Source organism: Cetorhinus maximus, unplaced genomic scaffold, assembly GCF_964194155.1.
Source record: "Cetorhinus maximus unplaced genomic scaffold, sCetMax3.hap1.1 HAP1_SCAFFOLD_2868, whole genome shotgun sequence".
NCBI classification, from domain to species: domain Eukaryota; kingdom Metazoa; phylum Chordata; class Chondrichthyes; order Lamniformes; family Cetorhinidae; genus Cetorhinus; species Cetorhinus maximus.
This window is the reverse complement of record NW_027598799.1, coordinates 1-21007: the sequence shown is the minus strand read 5'-3', so window position 1 is coordinate 21007 and position 21007 is coordinate 1. Positions and strand designations below refer to the sequence as shown.

The following is a 21007-nucleotide window of genomic DNA, read 5'->3' as shown; positions in this document are numbered from 1 at the left end:
AGGTTCAATCGAATCAACACGGAATTGGGTTTTTTACCTGAAAAGGAAGAATGTGCAGGGTGACCGGGAGAAGATGGGGGAATGGTGCTAGGTGAGTTGCTCATTCAGAGAGCAGGCATGATGGGCCAAATGGCCTCCTTCTACACTCTAATAGTTCTGTGATTCCCTGTCCATGTTCTCAAACTGTGACAGGAGTTGATCAGATTCCCGCCTCCTTCAGCCACAGTTAACTGCTGGTTACAACAAGAAGCAAGGAACTGGGACGGTTGATGCTAATGGTGATTTATTGAACACTGAAGGCTACAGAGTCTCAGGTTTTCACATAAACCTCACACTCGCAGATCGTCAGGATTCCACGTTCCTTCAGGGCGATGTTAATGAATCGACCCATCATTCCATGACAGTTTAAGACCTTTGTCTCTCCCGCACCGAGGGATTGAATGGTCCCACATCTGGAAGACAAGAAGTTAATGTAATAACGAGAAAACGAGATGTGAATAGGAGAGCAGCACTCACACTCTACACCTCAACAACACCGAGGCGCAGTCCAGTTTAAATCCACCTCCGCTAAAGTCTAAAACTTAGCAGCTGATGTTGGTGACATTTACACACACAATACTCGCCCTACACTCTTCCCTCTTATTTAATGGAAGACTTTTTGCCATTCAAGCGCAATTGTCATGAGCAGCGAGTTCCAGTCTGTAGACCCTTCATATCCCTCGCTCCTCCAATCAGAATTCCCTCTCACTGCACGCTGGTTCTGTCGGAGACAGGAATCCTGCTCCTGTGTCTGTGGTGTTTCTCCTGACGTGTCTCCCACCATTGATTGTGGTCCAAGAGAAACCTTATTCCGTCAGTGATTTGTCTCTCACGCCAGTCAGTACCTTTGCTCTAACTATCCTGGGTTCGATTTTTCCATTATTTTAATCCCTGCTCTTATGGTTTTTTTTGACTATTTGCCCTAGCATGGATTTGGATTGATTTACACGAAAATATAGCTTTTTAGTTAAATTCAATTTACAATTGATCAAATGCATGAAACACATCCTTTTTTTTTTCAGAATGCAGATTATATTCAGTCAAAACGTTTGCCCAGTGGTAATTTATGCACACAATCAATATAGGAATAACCGGGGTCTTGGCTGAACCTGAAGGGAAATATATCGGCCGTTCCTTCACTGTCGCTGGGTCAAAATCCTGGAACTCCCTCCCTAACAGCGCTGTGGGTGTACCTACACCACATGGACTGCAGCGGTTCAAGAAGGCAGCTCACCCACCACCTTCTCAAGGGCAACTAGGGATGGGCAATAAATGCTGGCCCAGCCAGCGACACCCACATCCCATTGAATGAATTTAAAAAAACAGCAATTGTCTTACAGAACAGCAAGGGTCTTGGATGAACATCAGGGTCTTACTGAATATCAGGGGTCTTGGCTCAACAGGCTGTATAGGCAGCATGTAGAAGGTTTCTGATTCAAGGTGGAGGTTTGATTGGCAGCTCAACAGGCCAATCCACAGATACGGGGAGTTTTACTATCCCAGCTGATGTTAACACTGGACAAATCAGGTCCCAGAGTGACACCCTAGCTTGATACATCCTAATAATTTTTTTAGAAACTGTGGAGGAAAGTTACTGAGCAAATTCACAGGAGTTTGCTGATGAACGTCTAACACAAAGAATAAAATATTTATCAAATAAGAAAAATGAACTATGTTACACCAGAGAAAAAAGTTGAAAAGATCTCAATACAAACTCAAGAAGATTATTCAAATAGTCACCATTTCTTCACCCCAGCAATGCCTTTACAGATACATAAACCAGTGAAGAGTTACCATGATCTTAACATGAAGGCTTCTCGCTTGGGCCTAGCACAGTTGCAAATGGTTTTCTTACGGTGAATTCCTGAGCATTCATTTGATGCTTCTCACCCAACTTGTATCTCTTCCTGAGACACCCAAAACCCGCACTCTAAACTCACTATTGCTTCAACTGCAGAGCAAACACATAAATTCCCTAAACTCAGTCTCCCAGTAGCCTTGGAATATTTCTTCTCAGAGAGCAGAAACTCCTTGTCTTCACTCTCTGGCGCACACTGACCTCTTCCCTGTCTTGCCTGTGTCTCTGTGTTACTTGACCACTGTCGCGAGACAACAGTACCGTTTTTACTACTTTGTATTTTTTCCCAAAATCTCTAAATTTCTAATCCCTTTTTAACCCATCTCTTTAACTTCAGGGACCGTAAAACCTCATTAAAAATGTACATATACAAACAAACCCAACCGACTGACCATCCAGACACCCTGACACCAAGGTTCATAAATGAAAACTAAATGAAACTGGAACCATTTCACCTTTCGTAACTTACGAATATACGCATTCAATTTAAAGATCATGCATTATTGCTAACAAGAGCTTGGGCCAGAGTTCAGGATACAAAGGGATGATCTGGGAATTTGGAGTGGACACAGGAAGCTGCTGAACTGGGTCTCGATCAGGAGCTGGTATAACTGGTTATTTTTCATGTGATGAGGAGTGATCACAATTTGATTAAATTCCACTGAAGACCATGTTTGGTTCATTCATTAATTAGATGTAGAATAAAACACCTAGGGCTGAATTGTATGTGCCCCCAGTGGGCATCTTTACTTGGGGGGGGAGGGGGGAGGCCCATCCCACCACCTTCCCACTCACCCCTGAGCTCACCCCCATAATACAGGGGCCGGGCAGGTGCCATAGTTAAATGAATAATCGAGGGTCAGTTAGACTCAGTGCTAACCCAAATGACCCTGATAATACGCTGCCCATTGCCATAAAATGTTTGGGGTGGGCAGCCCAATGTTTTCACTGAAATGCTTAAAGGGTGGGAAGGAAGTGGGGTGGGGGGTCGCTTTGCTGTTGACAGAGTGGTGCCCCCTCAAGGTCGAACCCCACTTCCTTCCTCCCTTAAACCTGCCTCCTTCCCCCCTCCCTCACCCCTCTCCCTAACCTACCCAAACCCTCGTGGCCCCAAGACCCTGGACCCCCTGCTCCAGGGATCCATTGGCCTGGACCGTCCTGGTCTCCTGCAGTCCAGGCAGCGGGTTACCGGGGCCTTCCTGGTGCTGCCAGGAGTGATGGAGCTGCCAGCCAATCGGGTTGGCCTGCAGGTCCAGGGGGTGGGGTGGAGTGGGGGGAGGGGGTGGTGGTCTTCCCCATGAGGGGCGGGAGCCTCACTCAGCCCTCATTAGTCCACCCTGTAGGTGGCTGCGGGGGGGTGGTGGGTGTGGAGTGTGTTGGTTCCCTGGTGACCTTGTTTCCTGGCCGGAGGCTGGGGGTGGGGGTCCTGCAGTCTGATCCCCTGTATTATTCAGCCTTACAGTCCTGGAATTACACGGAGTTATGGAGAGCCCAGGGCGTGTCCAAAGTGACAGATTGGAACCTGGGGGGTGAGGGCTGGGGAGGCAGATGAGGGGAAACCTGCTGAGTATTTCCAGCTTTATCTTGTTTTAATTTCAGATTAGCAGCAGCCCCGGTACTTTGCTTTGATAGGACCGTCCGGTATATTTACATTGGGTTGTCGGTGCCGTGATTGTAGAAGGAAGTTCCAACACGGATCACCGCGCCCTTTAAGCGTTCCCAGCAACAATCCTGCCTGTTGGTAACCTTTATTGACAGGACCTTTTCCTCAGTGAACAGATCGAGGCTCCACCAGGGTCTGAGGTCCGTGTTGGTGTGAGTACATGACCGGTTCTTGTAAAAAGCATTTAGGTTCCCGTCAATTGCTTTGTTTGCGTCGCCTCCCCAGTTGGTGCTGGACTGAGTTGCATTCCCCCTTCGGGCCACATTGCCTGGAAATATAAACAGACTTTGTTAGTGATCCGACAATTAAATGGTGAGGAGTCTTCATTCCTCATTGTTTAAAGCCTAGTCCGCAGGGGCATAGAAAGTGCAAAAATAACAACCTTGAGCTTAGAGGGTGTTACGTTGTTATATTATTCCAAAAGCTTCATGTTCAAATCTCTTCAATCCGATTCCGACTCCTCCCACCACATTCAATTGGCTCTTATCAAAGCCAGGGGTTCGATCCTATTGGCTGTGTCTGTGCAAGTTATCCTCCTTAAAGGTCGTTGGGACTCACCCTCACCCTCACCTCCCAGCTCCACATCTCATTGGTCATTCAGCCCCCAAGCTTTGTTCTGCCAACCAATTAGATGATGGCTAATCTGTACCTCAACTCCACTCAGCGACCTTTGCCCCCAGTCCCCTTCATATCCTTATCGCTCCTTTGAATTCTTCCAATCTGGTTTCTGCCCTTCCCACATGGTTGGGAAAATGACAAATAACATTGGGTGGAATTTTCGGTGCCCGCTGGCGTTGGGCGTGTTCGGTGGTGCGAGTGGACAATATGGCGAAAAGCCCAAAAATCGGCTTCACGACATCGTGAGAGGAGTTTGTGATCTTCCCCTCAGCTCACCGACAACGGGCGGCATTTCACGCCATTGAACATCGGGAACCTCATTGTAATGTACCTGCGGATCGTTATAAGGTCAGCCCACCAGAATCACCGCTCCTGCTGGATTATCCAATCACCACTCCCACACCTCTCACAACAGCACATATAAGGTGTGCACTTGGGCTGCATTTCGAGGGAGCTCGGAGGTGAGTGCACTGTCACGATGTATAGCGCTCACCAGGGTCTTCAAGGACTTCGAGGTTGAGGTGTGTGGAGTGGGGGGGGGAGGGCATCAAGGGCTGTCCTGTGGTTGAGGCAGAGGGATCAAAGTGCCACCAAGTGCTCCAGAGCTTTTCACCCCTCGGCCACAGACTGCAAACTAATGAGCGTTTTAGTGGAATTCTGCACACGTTGTACAATCTCCTCGCTAAATCTGGCCATGGGGCAGTCACTGGTGGAGATGCTCACAGCCCCTTGCAATGTCATCATCCCGGTTTGGAGCAATCTCCCCCATGGTTCAGGCTAACAGTGCAGCCTTGCAGTGTGGGTGAGGAGAATGCCTGTGTCTGAGCTGAGAGCACAGCCTGCAGTCCAGTGGGCAAAGCTGCTACCAATCGGTCAGGTGGAGTGGGGCAGCCATGCAGCGCACTAAACTCTGGCTATCCAAGTGGTGGCCAACACTCTCCGGGATGCATTAAGGGGCCTTTAGACTTACAGGGGACACAGTCTCAGGATAAGGGGGCTGATCATTTGGGACTGAGATGAGGAGAAATTACATTTCGCAAAGGGTTGTGAATCTTTGGAATTTTCTAACCCTGAAGGTTGGAGAGGCGCCATCATTAAATACATTTAAGGCTGGGAGAGACAGATTGTTGGCCTCTCAGGGTATCAAGGGACATTGGGAGTGGGCAGGGAAGTGGAGTTAAAGACCAAGGTCAGCCATGATCATATTGAATGGTGATAAGAGCTCAGAGGGCCATAGGGGCTACTCCTGCTCCTATTCCTTATGTTCTTACATGTATCAGAGTGATACGTGGATCTGACGCTCAGTACAGGTTTGAACTGATTCTGAATGAGGAAGATTTTTCTCTTACCACATGCCAGGGTCCCCACACCACAGCAAGCGGCCAACACAATCAAAGCAATAATCTTCATCCTGTGGAGACAAGAAACAGAGGGCGATGTTGAGCAGCTGGCGTCACTCCTGCTGTGCCCAATTGTTTTACAGAGTGACCTCCTGTACATTACCCAACCCAAAATCTTCTATTCCATTGTTTCATTCTCTGTTGGTTGAAGTAAGGGACATTCCTGCTCAGAGGCTAGTATGTTAAAGTTGAGGCCCCTTACAGATCAGGTAGGGAAAACATTAGCTTTCATAGAGCTGTAGAAAGTTACAGCACTAAGGCCATTTGGCCCATCGTATCTGTGCTGGATAAAAGGGCAGTATTCAGCCTAATCCCAGTTTCCATCACTTTCTAGCCCTGAAGGTTATGGCACTTCAAGAACACATACTAGCTTTTTAAATGTGATAAGGGTTTCTGCCTCTACCACCCTATTAGGCACAAGATCATAAGAAATAGGCCATTTGATCCACCAAGCCTGCTTCACCATTCAATAAGATCATGGCTGATCTGGTTGTGGCCTTAACTCCACTTTCCTGTCTGTCCCCCATAACCCTTGACTCCCTTCTCAATCAAAAATATGTTTAACTCAGTCTTGAATATATTCAATGACACAGCCTCCACTGCTCTCTGGGGAAGAGCATTGCAAAGATTAACAATGTTCAGAGAGAAGATATTCCTCCTCATCTCCATCTTAAATGGGAGACCCCTTATTTTTGACTGTGTTGTTGACTCTTGTTCTAGATTCCCCATGAAGGGAAACAACCTCTCAGCACCCACCCGGTCAAGGCCCCCTCAGAGTCTTATATGTTTCAGTAAGATCACCTCTCATTCTTCTAAACTCCATTAAGAATAGACTCAACCTGCTGAACGTCTCCTCATAAGAAAATCCCTTCACCCTAGGAACCAGCTGAATGAAGCTTCTCGGAACTGCTCCAATACAGGTCTATCCCTCCTTAAGTCAGGAGACCAAAACTGTGCACAGTATTCCAGGCGTGGTTTCCCCAAAGCCCTGTAGAGTTGTAGGAAGACGTCCTGATTTTTATATTCCATTCCCCTTACACTCCCTCCAAGGCAGTAGATTCCAGACCCCCACCACCCTCTGAATGAAAAAAATTCTCCTTAACTCCCTTCAAATCCTTTCCCCACCTTACTTTAAACCCATGCGCCTGATTATTGACCTCTCCTTTGGCATCCATGCTATTGAGGTCCCTCATCATTTCATACAGCTCCACTGAATCATCTCCTCAGGAAGATATCAATGGACCAGTCAGGTGCGCAGAAAAGTGACAAGTGGATTTCGCTCCGTGCAAGTGTGAGGTGAGATATTTGGGGAGGGGGAAACAAGGCAAAGGATTACATAGTAATTGGTGGGACAGTGAGAAGTGTAGAGGAACAGAGAGACTTTGGACAGCATGACCACAGATCCAAAATATTTGTTCATCCAACCCTGGAGTATGTAAGCTGTGTGTGGGATCCTTATATGGCGAGCGATGTAAATAAGACTGAAACGGTTCAAAGCTGGTGCTGCACAATGCTCCATGAATCAGTGTGGGAAATACACCAGCGCCACATCCTGGAGAATGGGAATCACTGCAGCAACAAGGGAAAAATAAACTGACCATCTTCTATCAAATAGGGAAAGGACTGGAGGGAATTGACAGAAACAAGTACTTGGTGCCCTTGGCAATGACAAAACACGAGGTCACCGTCCACACAAACTACAAAGGCCATTTGTTTCCAAGACTGTGCATCAACAATCTTTCTTCCCAAGAATAATCCCACCATAGAACAAGCTGCCAAAGGAAATAGTCACAGCTCCATCACCGGAAATCTTCAGGACCCATCGTAGATTATTTCCACTTAAAAGCTTTTATTATCAGGGCCACCATCTCTGTAGGTCATGCTTGGTTATCTGGAGCTGCCCATATAAATGTTGAATACGGACATTAGTCTGTGATACCGACACTGCTAAAGCAGGAATGGGAAGTTAACAGGTGGATAAGCCTCCTCCCAGTTACAAGAAAACAATCCCAGTCTATTTCCTCACACCAAAAATTCTCCATTCCTGACAGCATTTCATAAATCTCCTCCGTACCCTCTCCAGTATGATCGCATCTTCCCTGTAATGCAGTGACCGGCACTGCACCCAGTCCTCTATCTGTGGTCTAGCTAGCTTTTTTTCAGCCCTAGCACTAGCATAACCTCCCTGCTCTTATTCTGTAGGCCTTGACCAATAAAGGAAAATACCCTGTACACCTTCCCAACCACCTTATAAACCTGTCCTGTTACCTTCAGGGATCTGTGGGCATTCACTCTGTTCCTCTACATATCTCACTATCCTACCATTTATTCTCTAATCCTTTGCCTTGCTTGACCTCCCCAAACACATCGCCTCACACTTCTCTGGGTTGAATTCCATTTGCCACTTTTCTGCCCATCTGACCAGTCCATTGATACCTTCCTGCAGTCTACAGCAATCCACCTCACTATCTACCACATGGACAACTTTCATATCTGCAACATTCTTAATCATGTCCCTTCCATTTAGGTCTAAATTATTGATATAGCCCATGAACAGCAATGGTATGGAACCCTGCGCAATCCCATTGTAAACAACCTCCCAGTCACAAAAACAGACATTGATTACAACTCTGTGTCCTGCCTCTGAGTTCATTTTGGACCTAACTTGCTACTTTCTCTTGAATCCCACGAGCTTTTAATTTACTGACCAATTTGCTGTGTGGGACCCTGTCAAAATCTGTTAAAATTCAGGTCGAGCATCAAATGCAATATCCTCATCAACCATCCTTATTATCTCCACACACAAAAAAACTCTTCGGACAAAATTTTCCTTTTGAAAATCTACCTTAATCGTCCTTGATGAATCCAAGTTTTTGAAATGATGATTTATGCTGTCTCTCTCTCTCAGAGTTTTTTGCAATAATTTTCCCACCACAGAGGTTAGTCTAACTGGGCTGTAAGGTTATCCCTTCCTACCTTTTTAAACAATGTTAGGTGTTCTCCAGTCCTGGGCACCGTGCCTGGTGCCAGAGAGGATTGGAAGATGAGGCTGAGAGATGTCACGGCTTCCTTCCTTCCTCCTTTTAACTTCATCCGGGTGTGATGATTTATCTACTTCCCAGGATGCTAAACCCCTTAATATTTCCTCTCTCCCTCCATCTATTCCATCCAATATTTCATACTCTCCCTCCTTAACTACATCAGCCCTCTCTTTGGTGAAGTCCAGCACAATGTATTCATTAAGAACCACTCCCACACCTTCTGCCCCCAGAAGCCACATATTTTGGCCTTTAATACGCTTCACTTTTTCCTTAATATAAGAGCAAAATACTGCGGAGGCTGGAAACCTGAAATAAAAACAGAAAATGCTGGAAAGACTCAGCAGGTCTGGCAGCACCTGTGGGGAGAGAAACAGACTTAACGTTTCGAGTCCGAATGACTCTTCTTCAGAGCTAAGGAGAAGCAGAAATGTGATGGATTTTATACTGTTTAAGAGGGGGTGGAGCAGGATAGAAGGTCAGGGATAGGTGGGAGCTCAGGAGACATTGACAAAGATGTCACGGACACAGGATAAAGGGAGTGTTAATGGTAGCGTTAAAGATTAGAGAAGGTGCTGATGGTGGTATAAAGGTAAAAGCAGAATGTGTTACTAACAGAACAAGGGTCAGTACTCTGTCAAAGCAAAACAAAAGAACGAATGACAGACGTCCCTGTTTCGGGGGGTGGGGGGAAGGTGCCAGGGGTGTTGTGGAAAACCATTGGATTAAAAAAGGGGTCAAGATGGAGGAGAGTTCATGGTCTGAAGTTGTTGAACTCAATGTTAAGTTCAGAAGGCTGTAAACTTCCTAATCAGGAGATGAGGTGCTGTTCCTCCAAGGATGGACATGTGGGCATGAGAGCAGGGTGGAGTGTTAAAATGGAAAGCGACAGGGAGGTTTGGGTAATGCTTGGGGACAGACCGAAGGTGATCCTCAAAGCAGCCACCCATCCATTTGGTCTCTCCAATGTGCAGGAGACTACACTGGGAGCAGGGAATGCAGTAGACTAAATTGAAGGAGGTGCAAGTGAAATGCTGCTTCACCTGAAAGGGGCCTTGGATGTTGGGGAGGGAGGAGGTAAAGGGGCAGGTGTTACACCTTCTGCGATTGCATGGCAAGGTGCCAGGGGAAGGTGCCGTGGGAGGGGGTTGAGGTATAGGGGCTGATGGAGGAGTGGACCAGGGTGTCCCGGAGGGAACGATCCCTATGGAATGCTGATGGAGGGGGGTGAAGGGAAGATGTGTTTGGTGGTGGCATCATGCTGGAGTTGGTGGAAATGGCGGAGGATGATCCTTTGAATGCGGAGGCTGGTGGGGTGATAAGTGAGGACAAGGGGGACCCTATCATGTTTCTGGGAGGGAGGGGAAGGTGTGAGGGCGGATGCGCGGGAGATGGGCCGGACATGGTTGAGGGCCCTGTCAACCACGGGGGTTGGGGTGGGGGGTCCCTCGATTCAGGAAAAAGGAAGACATGCCAGAGGCACCCGTTCTAAACTGCTCTAAATCTCACCACATAAATGATGATCACCACTTTCCCACTGATACCCCTTCCACTGACCCAGCCTCATTTACCAAAAACCAAGACCAGAACCCACCTGCCACCCCCTCAGCCTCTGCCAGGTAGAGGTCAGTGCGCCAGCCAACAACAGCACCACCCTTGTCGGCAGGTTTGATGACAAAGTCAGGGTTGGACCTGAGAGAACGGAATGCGGTGAGTTCAGAGAGATACAGGTTAGAATGGGTGAGAGGAGCAGAGAAATTGAGACGACTGATGTCACACTGACAGTTCTCAATGAAAAGATCAAGAGCAGGTAAGAGGCCAGGGGGAGGGGTCCAGGTGGAGGGAGCATACTGGAGGTGGGTGAAGGGATCTGTGGAACGGGGAGAGGACTCCTGCCCAAAGAAGTGAGCACAGAGACGAAGATGGCGGAAGAAGAGGTCAGCTTCGTGCCGAGCCCGAAATTCATTGAGGTGAGGGCATAAGGGTATGAAACTGAGTCCTTTGCTGAGCACTGAATGTTCAGCATCAGTGGGGAATGTTAGAGGGAGGTGAATACACAGCAAGGGCTGGGATTAGAAGACAGGATAGGGTCAGGGGGATGCGAAGGGGGTGGAGGGTTCTGGACGGGTGTTGGTGTCAATAGGTTGTTGGAGTTTGCATTCCTTGGTATCTGAAAAAAAGAGGAAAAGTTTCTTGTTGAGGCATCGGATGAGATGAAGAATGAAATGGAACTGGGGACAAGGGCAGCTTGGCGATAGGAAGAGTCGGTGCTGCTGGAGAGAGAGGTTGAGTGTGTTCGTATGGTGGCGCATGGCACTGAGTGTGGATCTCAGAATGCGACGGGAACAGCAGTCCGAGGAATTCTTTCTTTAATTATCCTTAGTTAGTGAGTTGGGTTTAGTTAGTGTCAGCCACTGCTCATGTGGTCGCACACTCACCCCTGAGTTGCAAGTCTGTCTGCGAGTCTCACACCAGGACTTGAGCACAATAATTCAGGCTAACCCTCCAGTGCAGCACCGAGGGAGCCCTGCACTGCCAGATGTGCTGTCTTTCAGCTGAGATTTTAAACCAAGGCCTCATGCCAGTTCGGGAAAAAGATTCCCTGGAACCATTTCGGAAAAGAGCAGGGATTTATCACTGGCGACCTGGCCGAATGTTTACCCCTCAATCAACATCACAAGGAACAGATGATCTGTTCATTGTCACGGTGTTTCTGTGGGAGTTTGCTGAGTGCTCACTGCCTGATGACTTCAACAGCGACAACTCTTCAAAGAGTGTTTCACTGACTGTAATGCACTCGCAGACATTTGGTGGCTGTGAGAAGTGCGATATAATTGTAAATCTTATTTCCTTTTATTCTTGCTCTTTATATACATATTTATAAAATAGTCTTGGATTTTCTTTGATTTCACTTGCCAACATTTTTTCATGTCCTCTCTCTTTGTTTTGCTGATTTCTGTTTGTATTTGACCCTTGCACTTTCTATAATCCCCCAAAGGCTTTCAGCACTATTGAGCTTTTGGCATCTGACATAAGCTCTCTTATTTGCCTTATCCTGCTCTGTTTACTCTTTGACATTTAGGATGGGGGTTGTCTAGATATGTAAGTCCCACCCTTTTTCTTTGTGCAAAAACCCTCTCCATCTCCCCTTGACTGTGTCCCACTGCTCTGACACTGATTTACATCCAAGTATCTGCTTTCAGTCCACTTTGTCCAAATCACATCTCATCATCTTAACAAAATTGGCCTTCCCTTAGTTTAACTGTTTTAACCTTGGTCTATCTTTATTCTTTTCCATAACTGCTCTAAATCGAACAACATGAAATATGATCACCAGCAGGAAAGTGTTTCCCCACTGATACCCCACACACCGACCCAGCTACATTACCGAAAGCTAAGTCCAGGGGCTGGATTTGCAGCTCGGTGTGTGGGCCTGGTACACACGAGCGTGAAATACTGTGCGATGATGTCGGGCGAGTGTCCTGGCGTCGTTGCTCACTCGCACGATATTTCGGATGGTGGGTGTGTGTGGGAATCGGCAGTGCAGTCACCGACAATACAGGGCTGTTCAGCCCATTAATAAATGAATGAAAGTGAATTGGCCAGCCAGTGTGAAATCACGGGTGGGACCTGATCACGGGCAGTGGATCACCGTTCAGCCACTCCCGGGCCCACCCACTACACCTGCCAGACAAGGGGAACCCCCTTCCCCCAGAACGCACCCACCACCCCGTCTCTTGTTGGGCTTATGATGTACTGGCTATAAAAGCTCTCCTGAACGCTTTTTAAAACCTTTGCTCTGGCTGTGCCTTTAGTACTGATTATATCTCGGTTAATATTAGGCTACCTGGCATCTTCCACAACTATTTCCCTCTTGTTTTTGCACTTCTCAGGTATTGACCTACATATTTGATTTATAAACCCCTCTGACTGTTTGGGGGTCTACAGTACACTCCAAATAGTCTGACTACTTTTTTCCTTCAGTTCAAATCCTGTGGACTTATTTGATGATCCTTTGATCATATACAAACATACATACGAAGATGTGAACATACGAATCAGGAGCAGGATTAGGCCACTCGGCCCCTCGAGCCTGCTCCCCCATTCAATAAGATCATGGCTGATCTGATTGTAACCTCAACCCCACATTCCTGCCAACCCCCAATAACCTTTCACCCCCTTGTTTATCAAGAATCTATCCAGCTCTGCCTTAAAAATATTCAAAGCCTCTCCTTCCACCGCCTTTTGAGGAAGAGAGTTCCAAACACTCACTAACCTCTGAGAGAAAATATTTCTCCTCATCTCTGACTTAAATGGTGACCCCTTATTTTTAAACAGTGACCCCTAATTCTAGATTCTCCCACAAGAGGAAACATCCTCTCCACATCCACCCTGTCAAAACCCCTCAGGATCTTAAAGGTTTCAATTAAATTGCCTCTTACTCTTCTAAACTCCAGTGGATACAAGCCTAACCTGTCCAACCTTTCCTCATAAGACAACCCGCCCATTCCAGGTGTTAGTCTGGTAAACCTTCTCTGAACTGCTTCCAACGCATTTACATCTTTCCTTAAATAAGGAGACCAGTACTGTACACAATACTCCAGATGTGGTCTCACCAGTGTCCTGTACAACTGAAGCATAACCTCCCTCCTGTTGTAATCAATTCCCCTCAATAAATGATAACATTCTATTAGCTTTCCTAATTACCTGCTGTATCTGCATACTAACCTTTTGTGATTCATGCACTAGGACACCCAGATCCCTCTGAATCTCAGAGCTCTGCAATCTCTCACCATTTAGATAATAAGCTTCCTTTTTATTCTTCCTGCCAAAATGGACAATGTCACATTTCTCCACATTAGACTCCATTTGCCAGATCTTTGCCCACTCACTTAACCTATCCATATCTTTTTGTAGCCCCCTTATGTCCTTTTCACAACTTACTTTCCTACCTATCTTTGTGTCATCAGCAAATTTAACAACCATCCCGTCCATCCCTTCATCCGTCATTTATATAAATTGTAAAAGGTTGAGGTCTCAGCACTGATCCCTGTGACACACCACTCATCACACCCTCCCACCCAGAAAATGACACATTTAAGCCTACTCTCTGTTTCCTGTTAGCCAGCCAATCTTCTATCCATGCCAATATGTTACCCCCTATACCATGAGCTTTTATTTTCTGCAATAACCTTTGATGTGGCACTTTATCAAATGCCTTCTGGAAATCTAAGTACAGTACATCCACCGGTTCCCCTTTATCCACAACACATGTGACTCCTTCAAAGAACCCCAATAAATTGGTTAAATATGATTTCCCTTTCACAAAACCATGTTGACTCTGCCTGATTGCCTTGAATTTCTCTAAGTGCCCTGATATAACACCTTTAATAATAGCTTCTAACCTTTTCCCTATGGCAGATGTTAAGCTAACTGGCCTATAGTTTCCTGCTTTCTGTCTCCCCCCTGCTTTTTGAACAAAGGGGTTACATTTGCTATTTTCCAATCTAAGGAACCTGCGTCAAATCTAGGGCCAGAATTTCCCGGCCGGCATGTGGGGGCGGGGCCTGCACGCCGATGTGTAAAATGACGGGGGGGTGACGTCAGGCGTGCACCCCGATGTTACCCCCGTCATTTAGATTTTCAGTTCGGCGGGCGTGCAGCCAATTGCCGAACTGTCAAAGACCCATTAAGGCCTGTTAATTGCCTAATTGAGGTCGTTGTCAGGGCTGCCTGTCCAACCTTAAAGGTTGGCGGGCAGGCCGGGAGCCCTGGCGGGCTTCAGAGAAAACATCAAAACCTCATCCACAGGCGGGATGAGGTTTCATGAGGGTTTTAAAAATGTTTGAACATTCAAGTGATTGACATGTCCCTGCTCATGTGACAAGGAATTTTAGAAAATTAAACCCAGTGTATCAACTATCTGACTTGCCACTTCTTTCAAAACCTTAGAGTGAAGTCCATCCGGACCTGGGGATTTGTCAGTCCACAGCCCCAACAATTTGCTCAATACCACTTCCCTGGTGATTGTAATTTTCCTGAGTTCCTCCCTCCCTTCCATTTCCTGATTTACAGCTATCTCTGGGATGTTCCTTGTGTCCTCTATAGTGAAGACGGAAGCAAAATACTTGTTCAATTCATCCACCATCTCCCTACTTTCCATTATCAATTCCCCAGACGCACTCTCTACAGGACCAACTCTCTTATTTAAATATCTTTAAAAACTCTTACTATCCACATTTATATTTCTAGCCAGCTTTCTTGCATTCTCTCATTTTTCCCTCCTTATTAATCTTTTTGTCATTCTTTGCTGTTCTTTATATTCTTTCCAATCTTCTGACCTGCCACCTGTCTTTGCACAATTATCTGCTTTTTCTTTAAGTCTGATTCTGTCTTTAACTTTTTGGTTAACCATGGATGGTGGGTCCTCCCCTTGGAATTTTTCTTTCTCTCTGGAATGTATATATTCTGTGTATTCTGAAATATCCCTTTAAATGCCTGATGCTGAACATCTATTGACCTCTCCCTTAACCACATTTGCCAGTTCACTTTAGCTAGCTCTGCTTTCCTGCCCCATAATTGCCCTTATTTAAGTGTAAAATACGAGTCTTGGACACATTCGTTTCTCCCTCAAACTGAATGTAAAATTCAATCATATTATGATCGCTGCTACCTAGGGGTGCCTTCACCAGGAGGTTATCAATTAATCCTACCTTGTTGCTCAATACCAGGTCTAGTATAGCCTGCTCTCTGGTTGGCTCCAGAACGTGCTGTTCTAAGAAACTATCCCAAAAACATTCTATGAACTCCTCATCTACGCTACCTTTGCCCATCCACAGCTATAAATGTTTCTTTACCTAATAGTATGGCCCGGCTCCCCCAATCCTTTCTTATCCCTGTCTCTATCACGTCTAAATACGCTGAAACAAGGTTTATTGAGCTGCCTTTACTGTCCTTTGTTATGACACATTTCAGTAGTGGCTATGATCTCATCCTTTCAAGTGTCTATCTGTGCCCTCAGTTCATTTGCCTTATTCACTAGACTCTTTGCATTGAAGTCTATTCCCCGAATCACTGAACAAATCCTTTGTTGTCTATTTTCTAACCTTTGTTCAATTTTTCTCTCTCTCTTCATCCTCATTGCTGTAACAGGAATAGAATGGCACAATATCCATGAGGGGCCAAATATTCCCAGGATATAAAGACCTCAATTTAATTCATTCTTTCAAAGGATCTCAAAAGGTGGAGGTTCTCATCAGCTTCGGTTTGATCTTCAACATGGGGAACAACAGCTTCTGTTTCTACAGTGCTGCCCAGATACAGGGGGCAGATACCTGGAGAACTCAACAGATCAAGGAGAGGGCAGCGAAGCTAGTGAGCAGAGAGAGAGAGAGAAGGAAAGGGCAGCAGAGATAGAGAGCAGAGAGAAAGAGAGAGGAGAGGGCAGTGAAGATTACAGAGTGGAGAGAGAGAGGAGAGTGTGGTGAGATAAAGGATGGAGAGAGAGGGAAGGAGAGGGCTGAAAAGACAGAGAGTGGAGAGAGAGAGAGAAGGAGAGGGCAGCAGAGATAGAGAGCAGAGAGAAAGAGAGAGGAGAGGGCAGTGAAGATTACAGAGTGGAGAGAGAAAGAGTGGAGAGTGTAGTGAGATAAAGGATGGAGAGAGAGGGAAGGAGAGGGCTGAAAAGACAGAGCGGAGAGAGAGAGAGAGAAGGAGAGGGCAGCAGAGATGGACAAGAGAGAGAGAGGGAAGGAGAGGGCTGAAAAGACAGAGAGTGGAGAGAGAGAGCGACAAGGAGAGGGCAGGAAAGATAGAGAGTGCAAAGAGAGGGCAGGAGAGGGCAGCAGAGATACAGAGGAGGAAGGAGAGGGCAGTGAAGATAGGAAGGTTGAGCAGGTTGAATCTATATTCATTGGAATTTAGAAGAATGAGAGATGATTTTATTGAAACATAAGATTTTGAGGGAGCTCAACAGGGTAGATGCGGAGAGGATGGTTTCCCTCATGAAAAAGCCTCGAACTAGGGGACACAACCGTCCCAGATTTGCACAGATATAGACTCATAGACTCATAGATGTCTCCAGCACAGAAGGAGGCCATTTGGCCCATTGTGTCTGCACCAGTCAACAAAGATCTGGCTACACTAATCCCATTTCCCAGCGCTTGGCCCATAGCCCTGGAGGCTATGGCAATGCAAGTGAATATCTAAATACTTCTTAAATGTTACGAGAGTTTCTGACTCAAACACACTTTCAGGCAGTGAGTTCCAGACTCCCACACCCTCTGGGTGAAAACATTTCTCAACTCCCCTCTTATCCTTCTACCTCTTACCTTAAATCTATGCCCACTGGTTATTGACCCCTTTACTAATGGAAAAAGTGCCTTCCTATCCACCCTAACTATGCCCCTCAATCTTATACTCCTCTATTAGGTCCCCTCTCAACCTTTGCTGCTCCGAGGAAAACAACCCCAGCCTATCCAATCTTTCCTCATAGCTCAGACCCTCCAGCCCAGGCAGCATCCTGGTGAATCTCCTCTGCACCCTCTCCACTACAATCACACTGTGCGATGGTGGGTTTCCACACTGTATTGCCCAAGCCCCTCACATTATCCCTGCATTCCCAGAAAACACGCCCTTTCCATGGCGAGCTCTCATTCGACTGCCACGCCATCGCCTCGCCGCTCCATCACGCCAGGCACCATATTTAAAGTCCAGCCATGTGCACACATCTCCGTGCTTCCAGCCCATTGACTACGATAGGAAGATGTCCACAAAAGGCAAAAAGATGGCAGCCCCCAGGTTTAGTGACGTGTCTCTGGAATGCCATTTGGATGCCATGGTGGCCCACCATGATATCCTCTACCCTGGCTCTGGCCACAGGACTGGCAGCACCATCACCAATCCAGCATGGCAGGTGGTGGCAGGGGTGGTCAATGCCAATGCTGCACAGAAGAGGTTGGCCATCCAGTGCAGGTAGAGGATGAATGACCTCAGCAGTGCAGCCAGGGTAAGGAAACCATCTCATCACTCGAAACTCACACACTCACCAGCCCATCACACATTCACTGGCATCTCACTCACTGCCAGCTCAAGGGACATCACCACCCATTCTCTCACACACACCCTCACATCTCCATCTGGCATCATCTCCTCTGGAGACTGACACCTCAACCCTCACCATCCTGAGGACACTTGCACAGATCAACATGTGCCCCCCACACACACCCTGGGATACCCTCCTTTCCCAGTACAGCCCTCACCCTGCAGCCTCTTCCCTTGCCTGAGGCCACTTCACCCCCTTCCCCAAGCAAGCCCTAGCCCCGCAGCCATTGAAAAGCCACCCCCCGGCCTCACGGTTGGTCTGGTGGGTAGATATCTGCCTGTGAGACCCCCTAACAGTGATGTGGTGCTGCCTGTGAAGCCTGGCGCTGAGACTGTGAGTGCTGCCCGAAGCAAGGTGGGCAAACAAACCTCGAAGTCCCGAGCGGAGTGCGGCTCACCGGGTGCAGGTGGTTTATGCACAGGCGTGGGCGTGCGACCCAGCGGGGGTGGGGGTGGGGGTGAGTCAGGCGGGTGACCCAGCGAGGGTGGGGGTGGGGTTGGGGGTGAGTCAGGCGGGTGACCCAGCGGGGGTGGGGGTGGGGGTGGGGGTGAGTCAGGCGGGCTGATGTATTACAATGAGGTTCCTGACGTCCGATGGTGGGAAACGCGCCCACCATCAGCGGGCAGAGCGGTCACTGCTAACTGGCTTTGTGAAACCGATCCTGCCACATTGACCGCTCACACCACTGACCACGCCCGATGCCAACGGGCACAGAAACCCCGGCCACAACTTCACAATAAAGGCCAGAATTTTATTCTCCCTCCCCCCACCCCACCCCAGCCCCACCCCACCCCAACCCCACACCACCCCACCCCAACCCCACCCCATCCCACCCCCACCCACCCCACCCCACCCACCTCACCCCGCCCCACCCCCACACACCCCACCCCACCCCATCCCACCCCCACCCACCCCAGCCCCACCCCCACCCCACCCCAACCCAACCCCACCCCAACCCCAACCCACCCCACCCCAACCCCACCCCACCCCAACCCAACCCCACCCCCACCCCAACCCATCCCACCCCACCCAACCGCCCAACCCAAACCCACCCCACCCCACTCCAACCCACCCCACTCCACCCCACCCCATCCCACCCAACCCCACCCAGCCCCACCCCACCCCATCCCACCCCACCCCACCCCACTCCACCCCACCACATCCCACCCAACCCCACCCCCGCCCCAGCCCATCCCACACAACCCAACCCCACCACACCCAACCCCTACCCCCAACTCACCCCATCCCACCCCACCCAACCCCACCCCACCCCATCCCACCCCACCCAACCCCACCCTACCCCACCCCACACCATCCCCACCCGACTCCAACCCACCCCACCCCATCTCACCACATCCCACCCCACCCTACCCCACCCCACCCCACCCAACCCCACCCACACAACCCCACCTAACCCCACCCACACAACCCCACCCAACCCAACCCCACCCCACCCAACCCCACCCACACAACCCCACACAACCCCACCCCACCCCAACACACCGCACCCAACCCAACCCCATCCACACAACCCCAGCCAACCCCAGCCCACCCCAACACACCGCACCCCACCCAACCCCACCCACACAACCCCACCCAACCCCACCCCACCCCAACACACCGCACCCCACCCCACCCCACCCACACAACCCCACACAACCCCACCCCACACCACCACACCCCACCCCATCCCCACCCCACCCCACCCCACCCCATCCCACCCCAACCCACCCCACCCCACCCCACCCAATCGCACCCCACCCCACCCCATCGCACCCCACCCCACCCCTTCCCACCCCATCCCACCCCACCCCAACACACCGCACCCCACCCAACCCCATCCACACAACCCCACCCCACCCCATCACACCGCACCCCACCCCACCCCACCCCACCCACACAACCCCACACAACCCCACCCCACCCATCCAACCCCACCCCACCCCAACCCATCCCACCCCACCCAACCCCACCCAACCCCACCCCACCCCACCCAACCCCATCACACCCCACCAAACCCCACCCCACCCCACCCAACACCACCCAACCCCACCCCACCCAACCCCACCCCACCCAACCCCACTCCACCCAACCCCACCCAACCCCACCCCATCCCACCCCACCCAACCCCACTCCACCCCACCCCATCCCACCCCACCCCAACCCACCCCACACATCCCACCCCACCCCACCCCTATCCCCACCCCACCTCATCCCACCCCATCCCACCCCACCTCTACCCCCAACCCACCCCACCCCACCCCAACCCACCCCATCCCACCCCATCCTACCCCACCCCACCATAGCCCACCCAACCCCCCCACCCCTACCCCCACCCCACCCCATCTCACCGCACCATACCCCACCACACCCCACCCCAGCCCACCCCATCCCACCCCACCCCACCCCACCCCTATCCTCACCCCATCCCACCTCACCCCATCCCACCCCACCCATCCCACCCCACCCCACCGCACCCCATCCCACCCCAAACCACCCCACTCCACCCCACCCAACCGCACCCCACCCCACGCCATCGCACCCCACCCCACCCCTTCCCACCCCATCCCACCCCACCCCAACACACCGCACCCCACCCCACCCCACCCACACAACCCCACACAACCCCACCCCACACCACCACACCCCACACCATCCAACCCCACCCCACCCCAACCCATCCCACACCACCCAACCCCACCCAACCCCATCACACCCCACCAAACCCCACCCCACCCCACCCAACACCACCCAACCCCACCCCACCCAACCCCACTCCATCCAACCCCACCCAACTCCACCCCATCCCACCCCACCCAACCCCACTCCACCCCACGCCATCCCACCCCACCCCAACCCACCCCACACATCCCACCCCACCCCACCCCACCCCTATCCCCACCCCACCTCATCCCACCCCATCCCACCCCACCCCACCTCTACCCCCAACCAACCCCACCCCACCCCAACCCACCCCATCCCACCCCATCCTACTCCACCCCACCATAGCCCACCCAACCCCCCCACCCCTACCCCCACCCCACCCCATCTCACCCCACCATACCCCACCACACCCCACCCCAGCCCAGCCCATCCCACCCCACCCCACCCCACCCCACCCATCCCACCCCACCCCTATCGCCACCCCATCCCACCCCACCCCATCCCACCCAACCGCACCCCACCCCACGCCATCGCACCCCACCCCACCCCACCCCATCCCACCCCACCCCAACACACCGCACCCAACACACCGCACCCCACCCAACCCCACCCACACAACCCCAC

General features: G+C 50.1%; 1 protein-coding gene across 1 annotated transcript; it reads right to left on the bottom strand.

Annotated features, from left to right (window-relative positions):
• Positions 1 to 284: 284 nt before the first annotated feature.
• On the bottom strand, positions 285 to 5619 carry LOC144677677 (fucolectin-6-like). The gene is made up of 3 exons (XM_078537707.1): positions 5528 to 5619; positions 3549 to 3828; positions 285 to 452 (listed from the first exon to the last, which is right to left on the bottom strand). The coding sequence occupies exons 1-3, from the start codon at positions 5586 to 5588 to the stop codon at positions 311 to 313; spliced, it is 483 nt and encodes a 160-aa protein (XP_078393833.1). The 5' UTR covers positions 5589 to 5619; the 3' UTR covers positions 285 to 310.
• Positions 5620 to 21007: the final 15388 nt, after the last annotated feature.